General features: G+C 44.6%; 1 protein-coding gene across 1 annotated transcript in view; it reads left to right on the top strand.

The window, feature by feature from the left end:
- Positions 1–12,071, top strand: part of PAPPA (pappalysin 1) — a 181,060-nt gene that overhangs the window by 129,992 nt on the left and 38,997 nt on the right. Inside the window, exon 14 of the mRNA XM_032200161.1 lies at positions 8,536–8,704. Within this exon, the coding sequence (XP_032056052.1) occupies positions 8,536–8,704 (169 nt within the window). The remainder of the gene's footprint in view (positions 1–8,535; positions 8,705–12,071) is intronic.

Genomic DNA, 12,071 nt, shown 5'->3' with positions numbered 1-12,071 from the left:
GCGTTCCCCCGTGCGGCAGCATTTCAGCCGCTCACACGTCGGCCTGGATCTAAACAGCTTTGTGCTGCTGAAGTGCTATGGGGACCTCCCACAGAAGCGTTTGTGGGGAGACAAAGTGATGCTTGTGCCCCGATGGGGCCCCAATGGGGTCCTGCAAGGTGCTCAGCCCTGCGCTGTGGGCGCCTGCCCGCCAGCGCTCGTGGTGCTTTTACGGCTGGGGAAGGGCCCTCAGCACCTCTCTGGATCCGGCCCCCGTTCTGAAAAGCTCTGTGGGACCCCCCAGGATGAAAGGTTTATGGCTACCGTTTTATTCTTGTTGTTATTACAGACACATCAATAGATCACCACCAACCCCTCTCAGTCTCTGCTTTACAGCATCCCACAGAGATTGTGACCTTTTGTGGCCTCTGGTGCAGCAGCTTCATGGATCCTTTCAGCAAGGCAGTGAAAAGAAGAGGGGAGAATTTAGCAAAACCCCTGAAAGAATCATCTATTTTTCTGCTGTGAATTCAAAGTTGTGAGCAGTCGTCATACCATAGCAGCAGCAATAGTAAAAACAAGTTGCATATCCCAGCAAAGCTCTGCTCAGCCTCCTAAGCAGGCTGTCAGGTTTTTTGATAATGTTCTGGCATGTTTTTAGGACCTGCTTTTATTCCAGGAAAGGGGGGGAGGGTGAGAAGGGGGAGAGGGAAGGGAAAATAATAAAAAAAAAAAGGAGTATATCTATAGCTAAATCAATCCAGTCCGTGTGTTCTGACCTAGATTCAAGGAGTCTGATCGTTCTGTGCAATAGGTTGTATAAATTCAGAGGCCCAAAGACAGCAGGATCAAGTTTCAGATGAGAAGTCTAGTTGTGCAAGTTTGGCCAAATCCCAGTGCAGGAGCGGGACAGAAACAGAGCAAGAAAGACCCACTGGAAGGAGATGGTGAGAAGCAACAGGGAGCTCGAGAGGGCTCCGACACAGGACCACATTCCTCCCTCTCAAGTTTTCAGTAGGAATTGAACCATTTGTTCACTTATGAAATTAGAAGTGCTCTGTGTTTAGAAAGTTATTTCCTTAATAAAAAATGCGTTCCCCTTAGGCAAAGCTTCAGAAAGCCTCTGCAGCACAGCAAACCAACCTTTAGCAATCTGAAGAATCACCCACCATTTGCCTCCTTTTTTTTAACTTTTTTCTTTTTTTTTTTCTTTTGGTAGTGTTTTGTTTTCATGATGCACTGAATCATCTCAGCCTCTTGCTCTCTGAAACTTGAGTCAGAGCCTCGCTCGTTCAGAGTAACATTTTAGGTCTTGCAGGTTGCAATGCTGGATTGAACATAGAGCTTCCTGTGTTAGTCAAGGAACTAGAGACTGAAATAAAGCCCTGATCCAAAGCCAGCTGAAATCAGTGGGATTTTTTCCATCAACTACAGTGCTATAGGGAGGAAAATTTCCAACTGGCCTTGTGGTGGGATCATTTTGGGTGACCACATGTGCTGTCTTCTTCTATAAAAGCAGCTCTAAGGGTATGCAAGGCGCAGAGAAGGTTGTGTGTTAGGCTGTGCAACCAGGAAACAGGCGGATGCCAAGTCCCTTTGCTGTCACCTGCCTTCTTTTTCCTTCATAATTTTATCCAGGTGGAACATAGAGAGAGGGATTTTTTGCATTTACCCTTACCAGGTCAGAAGCTGGGTATGGACTTCCTGCTCCCTGGGGACATCAGGGCTCCCCACTGTCCCCAGCCAGGTCCAGCTGGGTCCTCTCCTGCCTCCCACAGTTGTGTTCTGCCCACCAGGCCCACTCTCAGCACCAGTCCCACACTGCCCGTCCCTCTCTACTCCCTTTTTCATGCTGGTTGTGTTTGTTTAATATGATTTCTTTTTTATTCATTTAATTTTTAAAGGAACTTTCCTTCCTATGTATAAGCATCAACTTCACCGCTTTCATTTTCCTTAGGTAAACATGGATATTTTTGCTTGCTTTTTGGCTTCTCTCTGTAAGAGATATTATTTCTCTCTCTTCGAGGAGAATTATTTTGGTTGGAGAGGATTTACAGCCAGATACAGGCACTTCTAGGCAAGGGTGCAGATTTTAAATATGTGAGGGAAAAGAAATATGTCAGTCCTTAAATGTTAGCACAGTTTTTATTTTGAGGGTGAATGGATCACTTCCATGAGTTAGGGACAACTTAATAACTGAAAATAAAACATGTACTCATTCTTCTTTCTTAAAATATATATTACAGTTAATATTTTAAAAGAGAAAAAGGAGCTTGAATGTGAAAATCCCATTCAATTTTATAGGTCCTCAGTCATCGTTCGCTCTTTTGAAAATCCATTCCATCCTTCTGAAGAGGTTTATAGAGTTTAAAAAAATACTCTGTACTTTCCAGTTGTATTTTTCCAGTTGTTGTTTTTTTCTGCTGCAGCTGACAACAAGTTCTTTTTGTTTCAGCAAAAGTTTACCTAACTGCTGGAGATGTGCTATAAAAATGACACGCACTTATTTTCACATTGCATCCTTAGACCACATATAGTGGCCCAGTTAGTTCTTCTCTTGCACTAGTTTCACACTTTTACTATTTTTCTCTTTAGCTTGTGGAGTGGATAGTGAAACTGGGTGTGCAGAAGCAGAGGTATAATTTCCCACCCCATGGTCACTTGAGCACCATGAAAACCTGTTGCACTGGGGCTGCCTTTGACAGTTGTTCCTCAGAAATCAGGAAACGTGCTCAGGGTGCCCCATCGCTGGCAAGGCAGTCCTTGTCAAGGGCTGCTGCTCCTGGGTGGCATTTCACAGGACTGGACCCCTCCTCCATACCTCCTGGTGCCAACTACCCTGGTTCAGCTGCCAGAATTGTTGACTTCATGAGTTTCTGGCTTTCTAATCCTCCATTAGCTCCGTGTCTGTAAGAAGGTAAGCCTCCTTTCCCTAGGAGTGGGGTCTCTCTGCCTGCATCTCTCCAGCGTGCACACCCCATGTTGTGCAGCTCCTTGTGCTTTCTAGTTAGTGGCAGTGAGAAGCTTTTCCTTTTCTTTGTTCTGTTAAATCTCGGCACAAACCCACTGTTACGGCTGAGAAAAGGCTTCTGCAGGAGAGGTTTTGGCTTCGCCTCTCTATAGCACAGTGTAAGTGGGTCTGTCTGGGGGTTTCACAGCTGTGGGGGGCCAGCACTGCACCAGCCCCAGCCCCATGCCATCGTAAGCCCTTGCTCCAGCCTCCGAGTTTTCGCCCTTTGCCACCCCAAACAAGCCCCAGGGAGAGGGAGCCCACTCCAGCCTCTTCTCTTTGTCTTCTTGTCTCCTGCTGTCAGCTTCTCCAGCAAGAAATGACGAAGATAAATCTTCAGCAGTGCAGCAAATGCAACCACCCTTTATAAGTCGGGTTATTTTTTTTCCTCTTTATACTGAAAAAACGTGTCTCCTCATCTCTTTTTTTGTTAGTTAATGCAGCTTTCTCTTTACCGATTTGGCTGCCTTTCCCCTGCCCTGCGTTCTGTCATTAAGCACAATCTCTGTCAGCCTGCTTCTGGTGAAATTAATGAATTTCTCACAGAACTGTTAATCATAGAAGCTTTGGTCCGTGACATGTGTTATAATTCAATGGGTTTTTAACCTTCGCCCCATTTTGGTAATTGGCAAACGGCATCATTTGGCTTTTATTAAAGTGGAACGCGATGCCATTTCTTTGTTTGCCGCCACGCTCTCTGGAAGGGGGACCGGCACCCGGCCCTGCCTCCACGTTGGGAGCCTGCGTGGGGCTCTGAGGCCTTGCTGGCTCCTCTGGGCCTGTGGTTGGGATGGCTCCTGCAGTGGGGTACACTGGGAGCCCCCAGGGCCAAGGGCAGAGCCAGTGCCCCCAGGAGCACTGCCCCTGCCTCTTCTTCCCCACAGCTCACCTGGGGTTGGACCAGGTGTTTTCTGTAAATCTCAAGGGTTGCGTGCACTCCTGACCCTCTCAGTTTAGATTTATTTTTTTGGGGATGACTAATGGGGTTGGATTCAATAGTAACTGTATTGAGGTTGCTGAGGGGACCATAATGGTGGTGAGCCCACTCTTTTGGTCACCCTTGTGAACCAGATTTGAGGGCAAGCATGCAAAAGGAAAGGGCCTGATCCTTCTTCCAGTGGCATGGTCAACATGGCTTCACCAGTCCCCACCTTGCCCCAGGGATTTGTGTAGATTTCTCTTGAGTTTTCCTGTTACTGCAAGAAGACCAATTTATTTCATCTGAAATCCAAATAAGACAAGTTCATTGCCAAGTTTGCAGTTCATACCTTTTTTACTTCTGAAGCTACGAGAAGTAATGTGACTGGCAGCCTTTGCTTTTCCAAATGGTACATCTGTGTGTGGATTAGAGAGAGAGAACCTGCTCTTGTCTTTACAGACCTCCCTACAGACAGAGAGGATAAGCCCACGCTAAGGATACATCTGTTAGAAACACCATCAGAAGGCCACATGTGCATGCGTTGTTTGTACGGTAATGTAGAATAAAACCTAAGGATGCTTCAGATCTGCAGCCTTGGCTGGCCTAAACAGAGGAAAAGGAAGTTTTTCTGATATAAACTAGGCAATGGTTGGAGTCATCTCATCCACAAGTGTATGCTGTATGCTTTTATGCTCACCTATGCATATATATGTGTCAGGGCAGTCGCTAAGGAAACAAATAATTAGGGCACTGTGTTAAGATGAGTTCTTGGAAAAGTGCTTGACCCCAGGGTTAAGAAAAAAAATGTTTGGCTGCTGTAAGCTTTTCGAAGGAGGAAGTGCTGGTTTGTTTTTATGTGAGGAAGGAAGAGTTCCACTTAATTGTTACAATTTTCTATAAACATGTTAAAATACAAATGTTTCTAGGATTGTGTCACCAAGACCCCAATTTAGCAAAGCCCTTAGCTATTTGCTTACATCCCCCTGTAGTCAAATCTATCAGTGGGACTTAACCGTGCTTTTGAAGTTAAGCACATATTTAAGTGCCTTGCTGAACTGGGGCCAATATTGGCACAGCGAAATAAAGATTTAGAGGCTAATGACTGAGCTCATTTAGATTAGGGATGGGCAGAATGGATTTGAATAAAGTAAGAACTGGCTCAGAACTTCAGCCTACATGTGAAACTAACTCTGCTCAGGGCTTTTTGCATCATTGAAATGGTCTGCCTTGATCTATGTTTTTAACACAGTGCAGGCAGTGGAAAGTGTGCAAGAAATTCTCTGTTTCTTGCACTCAGCTTGGTGCAAAAATGTTGTTTTAGGGAATCATACATTACTAGAGCAAGAAGAGGAACAGGTGAATCATGAGGTGGATCTAGTAAAATAAGCAATGTTGGAGAATATCCCAGGTACCAGCACTTGATTCTTATCTATCCCAATTAATGATACATGCACTTGCCTAGCTTTTGTCCAGACCAGCTCATAATCTTGCAAGCAATTCCCAGGTGCGTTTGGGGAGTCAGGAAGACTTCAAGTAGGCAGTTTTGATGAAGTCACACAATTTTGATTGCAAGAAAAGTGGGATATGCTGTCCCATGCCAGGAAGCAACATAAGTTATAGAAGTGATTTCATTCTCAGATACTCCATATTGTTTCTGTCCCAAGGAATGCATAGTTTCTGGAACATGTGATGATTAACCACTGTTAAGTGGCAGTACCCATGCAAGAGCTTCTGTAACCCACAGTTCTGTAATATGGATGTGATGGGTTCTTTGTCTAAATTTCCTACTTGGAGATATTCATTTCTCCTTAATTCTGCATTTGCAGAACTCAATTCAGGATCGTGACTTCAAAATTCATTGGGATTTATGGCTGACAGTAGCTGATACCAAATTGGAACCAGTAGCTAGAGAACCAGAAATATTTAAATTGGAAACATTTGGTGGCAGTGGTTGTTTTTTTACAAAAAGTGAATGGTTGTATTGTTTGTCACTGAAGTCATTCATATAGAGTTACAGACAGAGAGAGCTGCCCAGATGATCTGCTAACCGAGGCATAATCTGGAGCCTGGAGGGGGTGGCTAAAAATGTTCCCTGGCCATTTAAGAAGACCACAAGGGGACTTGTAAACAGAAAGAAGAACATCACAATAAGTGTTTCTTAATGCCTTTGTCTGTGGCGTTTCAGTTGTGTAGGACTTTTAAGCCCAGGCTTGTTCATCTGGTGTCCTGATCTGAACTCCAGAAACCGGATTCTTTCTCTCCTTTACGTTGATGGAAATGAAAGACAATGCCATTTATTGCCGTGATGTTGCTCCAGATTTCCCTTTGTGCAAATTGCACAGGTTTTCCTAGGCTCATCCTTCCCTCTGAAGCCATTCAAGGCTGAATTCAGTGCTACTTCAATGTGTTGCATGCTGGTTCACGTAAGATATTAAATGAAATAGATCTTCTATTATTTAATTTTTCCATGTTTTGCGCAAAAAAAGTTTTCAGATTTTTCATGTTTTGCAATGGCAGTCAAGGTTCACAATATGTGCTTCTGAGAATGGCTTGGCAATGGTGTTCATTTTTTTCCTCAATGAGTCAACTTCCTTGTCTCTGGAGTGCTGGCATGGAAGGAACTCATATGGCAGCTTCACTGTCTGAAAAACGGAGGGGAATGAAATAGTGCTGAGCCGTCATGTGCAGATGGAATTGGGACGTGTAGCGAGGATTCAACGTGGCATCATTCATTGTTTCTGCTCGCCCTCAATATCTTTCTGCAAGAGGAAACCACCTGGGCACTAGGATATACCCTCCACTTGTTCTTCCCCTGCCTTGTTGATGGGCCTATTGATCAGTGAAAAGGGAAATCGATGGCAGTTTAAATGTGTAGGTCAGGCTGTGAGTTGCAGGGACTGGAAAACATGCATGAAACCCTTCATGGGGGGGATCCTACTGTAGGCAGGATAAGCATGCTCTGTGATGAGCATCACTCTTCAGTTGTACTGCTGGTAGACAGTGTGCTACTTGTATACGATGACACTGAGTTGGCCAATGTAGAGGCAGAATTCTTCTTCCTCCGTCCCATCAGCAGCAATATTTTGTGCAAGATGAGAAAATAAGGATCTGTTTGAATGTGGAAGTTATTTATAGCCCATTGAGCTCTGGGGAAGGGCTGCCACTGAACAAGCAACCTTAAATTACAAGCAGTGGGCACTTCCCTTAGAGTGCTAGTCTGGGACAGAAATGAGTTGTAGAAGGACATAATACTGTCGTTTAATCTGATATACAGCCAGGCAGAGACATGTGCAGATGTGCTTCTCGATCAGTAACATGGGAATAACAACACCAGCCCAGGTGTCTCACAAGGGTGTCATGAAAATTAATTAGATAATGTCTGCACAGTGCTTTGAACACAGCAAAACATCAGGTACATGCTAAGTCCTGTGCTTAGTTAAGGTGGACGGGTTTTTGGTGGCTTTAACCTTTTTTTTTTTCTAGGAGACGGGAATATCTTACTTGAAATCCATTTCAAAATATGTTTATTGATGCATTGCTTTCTCTTCCTTCTATAACTTTTGGTGTTTCAGGTTATTCCCTACCCACATCGATGGTGAATTAAATCAAGGTCGACCCTCTTCCGAATTTAACTGTATTTAATTTAAATTTAGTTTTCCTTTCAGCAGAGGCATATCACTTTGTAGAAATCTTTAGCCCCAGAAACTTTGCCTCTAATCCAGCAAAACATCTTTGCACATGCTGTAAGACTCTCAGCGTTTTCATTGCCCTTTAGCTAGGGGACTGTCCCCACACTCACATTTGACCATGTGCTATAATGTTTGACTCCGGTCATCAGAAGCGGTGAAAGACTTTGTGTCTACTAGACATCTCTGTGTCTACAAAAATAAAACCAAAACCTCTTTTTACAAGTTATGCTAAACGTTAGAATAATTCACTGTAGGGAGAGCAGTGAGTTTCTATCCAGGGAAACATTTTATGGATGGCAGGACAGCAGCCGGAGAGATCTGAAATGACAGCATGCTGCTGAGCTTGATAAGAGCTTATCAACACAGCTACACAACTGATGTTTGGTGTTCCTCGTGAAGTGGAATAAAATGAATGTGTTGATTGCTATCGAATTTCTCAAAGATAAGAGAAACCCGTCCTCACACGTACACACATGCACACACACTTATCACTAGCAATATCAGGCACTCCTGAATTCAGCAGAGGTTTTAAATTGGATGGGGCATAAGGACTGCTCTTGGAGGGAGATTGCTCTCATGGGATGGACACATGCATGTTGGTACAGGAGTAGGAGGGCCACAGTGCTGTTGTTCGTGTTGTTTCTCCCTGTGAATATTGCAGAACAGAAAGTAATTCTGCAGACTTGGCAGGCTCTTCCCTTTTGCCACAAGACCCGTAATTTGCTTTCATTGTCATCACTGTTACCACTGTCCCAGTTCTTCCCAAGACATAGCTAAAGGGTGTGCTCGTTGGTGATGAGCACTTGGCTGACTCGCAGTCGGTGTGCGATCCATTTACCTGCTGCCTGGCAAGTGACGGCATTGTCAGTCAGACCAGCTCTCTTTCTCAATGAATTACAGGAACTGAATTCAAATGCCACTTCTTGTCTCCCATCCAGCTGTGTCCACTACTCCTGCGAAGCCACCGACTGCCAAAAGCTGGAGATTGAGAACGCGCTGCTGAACTGCACCGGTGGCGGGTGGTATGATGGTGCCCAGTGCAACGTGAGCTGCAAGACGGGCTACATTTTGCAAGTCCAGCGGGACGATGATCTCAGCAAGAGCCAGGTTTGTCCTGCTGGTTTTGTATGACCCGCAAAAGAGGGATGAGCAAATGGGGGTGGAGAAGTGGAGAAATAACCCAGCCTAAAGCCCAAAATCTCAGCTCAGCCTTGGGACAGGACCTTATCCAAATATTTTGTTTCAGAATAGGAGCCATCTGACTATGGAACAAGGTACTGATAGTCAGAAAATCTTACGTGTTGCCCTAACCTAAAGATTTTCAACCCAAAATATTTAAATGTGTGTTTAGGCCTTCTCCTAGCTCACTGGCTCTACCCAGCCAAACAGGGTTTCTTGGGTTGTTTTTTTGGAGATGTGGTGTTTGTTTTTTACACAACCAGTTTCTGGGCAAAGTTCCTCATGTTTATTCCTAGTGTTTGGGCTAATGATATCTTAACTCCTTTGCAGCACTGCAGTCCATCTGCTTCCAGCCATACTCTGACACTGCAGAAATGCATGATATCCCCAGGGGGAGAAGAGTCTAAACTATTTTTCTTCCAACCAAAGCATCAAAAACCCACCCAGTGACTTGGGTTGTGTTACCTGTCTTACCTACCCTATGCAATAATAACCCATTCCCACTAATGCAGCCTGTCCTGTTGCAGAGAATGGGACATGCAGGAGAACTACAAATTTCCTTAAACATTGAGAAAATGTGTGTCCTTTGCCCTCGGAGAGGTGGACAGAGAGTGCACATAGCGTGGTCCAGCCTCAGCATGCTGCTTGGAGGGAAGTGCACGGGATATGGGGGTGTGCTGAAGGCACCCCAGTTTGTACTTTCTGCTCTAGCAGTGCTGGCTCGTGTCAGGACAGGGTGGTGATGGCCTCCACCGGCACCTTTCTGCCTGTTTTCGGGGCAGCGTGCACATCTGGGGCTGGGGGCAGGCAGGCACTCTCAGCAGCCTGTCTGTATTTGTGAAATATTGTGTTCTTCATGAGCTCGCAGAGGGGGGAGACAGAGAGGAGGGGAATGAGTCAGCCCTTTCAACTCAATTACAAAACAAATACAGGACCCCATGAGCTGGGCCTCTTCCATCCTAATTGGCATCAGCACCAGAACCCCAGCTCCAGCTGAGCATTTTTACAGAACAGAAAACAAGTTCTCAAACGAGCCTGAATGGCTGAACCAGGAAATAGTTGGAAGGGAGCTGTACATTGAGCACACAGGAATCCAAACCCAAATAAAACAGCCTAAACATGTTTCACCAGCGCTCTGTTATTTAAACGCAAAAAGTACCTTTGGGGGAAGCTCAGCCAACTGTATTTGGTTTTGCTCAGAGAAGTTGGGTTTCAGAGCCTTGATCAGATTCATATGACAGGAGTGGAGGATTTTAGCACCCCCAGCTAATGTGATTCACTGCCTATTACAGCATGCTTCCTCTCATCCTGATCTACTATTGCACTTCTTGTCAACTTTTTTTTTTTTTTTCTCCCAATAAGAACTGTGAGGCCTATGGATTTGTTTGCTCTGTGCTGTGCAGGGAAGGAGCGAAGCATCTTAAAAATATCCATGGTCAGCAGAGCACTTCAAACACGCGCTTTAGGAGTTTATGCATGTGCTTCAGAGATTTGTTGAATAGGAAAGGACAGTTTCTTTCAATATCATCCAGTTTAATTTCTTTGTGTCAGGTGCTTTTAGCCAGAACCTGTGGAACATGCATGCAGGAAATGAATTATCTGAGCAAGTCTGGAATCCATGGTTTGGATTCCTTGTATTGCATTGTACTGAATTACATTGTGCTCCTTCCACAAATGCTTCCCAGCTTCAGGTCTTCTGAACAGAAGCGTTTGGAGATGAGCTAGGACATGTAGATTGTTATCTGTGGTCAGAGGGACTTCATTCTGTGATTGAGGAGCTTTGCACAAAGCTGTTGGTTGTTTCACTGCTGTCATTCTGGTGGATATTTGTCTTGATTGACTGATTTGAGGGACTAGAGCTACTTTTTTCTCACTTAACTCACAGTGCAGAGGGCTGCACGAGGAGGATGAAGGAAAGTGGCTTTGCACATGCTGATGTTTCACACTCTTGGGTAGGAAGGGGACTGAAGAGAGGTGCAAGGTCTCAAAGAGCAGGCTGAATATCAGTGGCCCATGACCACTACATGTTGGTGAGGATGACTTACACACCAGTGAATATGCCCTGGTTTAGCATCTGAACCACATTTGTCTTTTGTGTTTCACTGGAAGGCAGAGAAAAAAGATGAACAGAGAATTAAAAGCAAACTTTTCAAAAGCACCTCAGAGATGTAGGGGCACAAGTCACATTTCAAATCAGGCTTTTACATCTAAGGTTTTTTTGAAAATCATCCTGACAGTTCCTGCACTTTTTGGCCTCTGTCTCTTCTTGAAGCCACCATTTTAATAAGTCTTAGGTCAAAAACTTCATTCATCTTTGCTCTCTGAGAAGTTCCTGTTCCCAATCCTGTTAAACTCCATAAAATCACCAAACCCTAAAAACATCAGCACCATTTGCAGGAGAAGCTGTTTGCTCTTTTTTTTCTTTGGAAAAAAAATAAAATAAAAAAAAAAAAATAAAAAGCAGAGCTGTTTACTCTCTCTTGGGCTCTCTCTCATCATCATTTAGGGACTTAAGCAACAAAAAAAAATGGGCTTGCATATTGATGGGGCCAAAGCCATCATGTATCTTTTTTCACAAAGAAGATCTCGGGATGTTTTCATTTTCCCCCAATGTCCTCCCACCCCCCTGACAACTCCATTGCTCTTTCTTCTTTTCTCCCCCGTTCCCCCTTTGTCTTTCATTGCCTTCCTCCCCCTTGTCCTTCACTGAAAGCCCTGCTCATTCAGTTACTTGTTGTCATCTCTCCTTGAAGCTACCACCACTGCTGCTCTGGTCAAGAGGTGTTATTTAAAACCCAGCAGCTCCCTAATGTTGTGCAAAGGCATCATCAATCATGCCAGGAAAAGAAAGCACGGCTCATGTGGGTTCAATTAGAGGCACAGTAGTGGGCAGAAGTGGAAGAATACTTAGAGGGGAGGGCACAGCTGTTCATTTTTAAGGAGAGGAAACTTCACACGTGAAGCATCGCTTGAAGAAGGAGCCGACTGGGATCTTGGGCAGCAGGAAGGAGACATGAATTCTCCCAAGCTGTTAAAAGTCCCAAGAAACAAATCTTTCTGACACCAGATTTGTTAAAGTTTGCATCCTCTTCACTGTATTGCTCACTTTATCTTTTTTTTTTTTTTTTTCTTTTCTCCTTCTCGTCCGCCCTCCCTCCTTGCGTAAGCCTCTTTTGGAAGGCAGGACATGAAGGGAAGCGGTTACTGTGATGCCAGTCAAAGCAGCACAAAGTGCCCAAAGTGACAGCTAATAAACCAGATGAGAAAACCAAGTGCTTCATGTGGACTCCTGTGA

Source organism: Aythya fuligula, chromosome 19, assembly GCF_009819795.1.
Source record: "Aythya fuligula isolate bAytFul2 chromosome 19, bAytFul2.pri, whole genome shotgun sequence".
Classification (NCBI taxonomy): domain Eukaryota; kingdom Metazoa; phylum Chordata; class Aves; order Anseriformes; family Anatidae; genus Aythya; species Aythya fuligula.
Note: the sequence above shows the minus strand (reverse complement) of the source record. Positions and strands in the feature narration are given on the sequence as shown.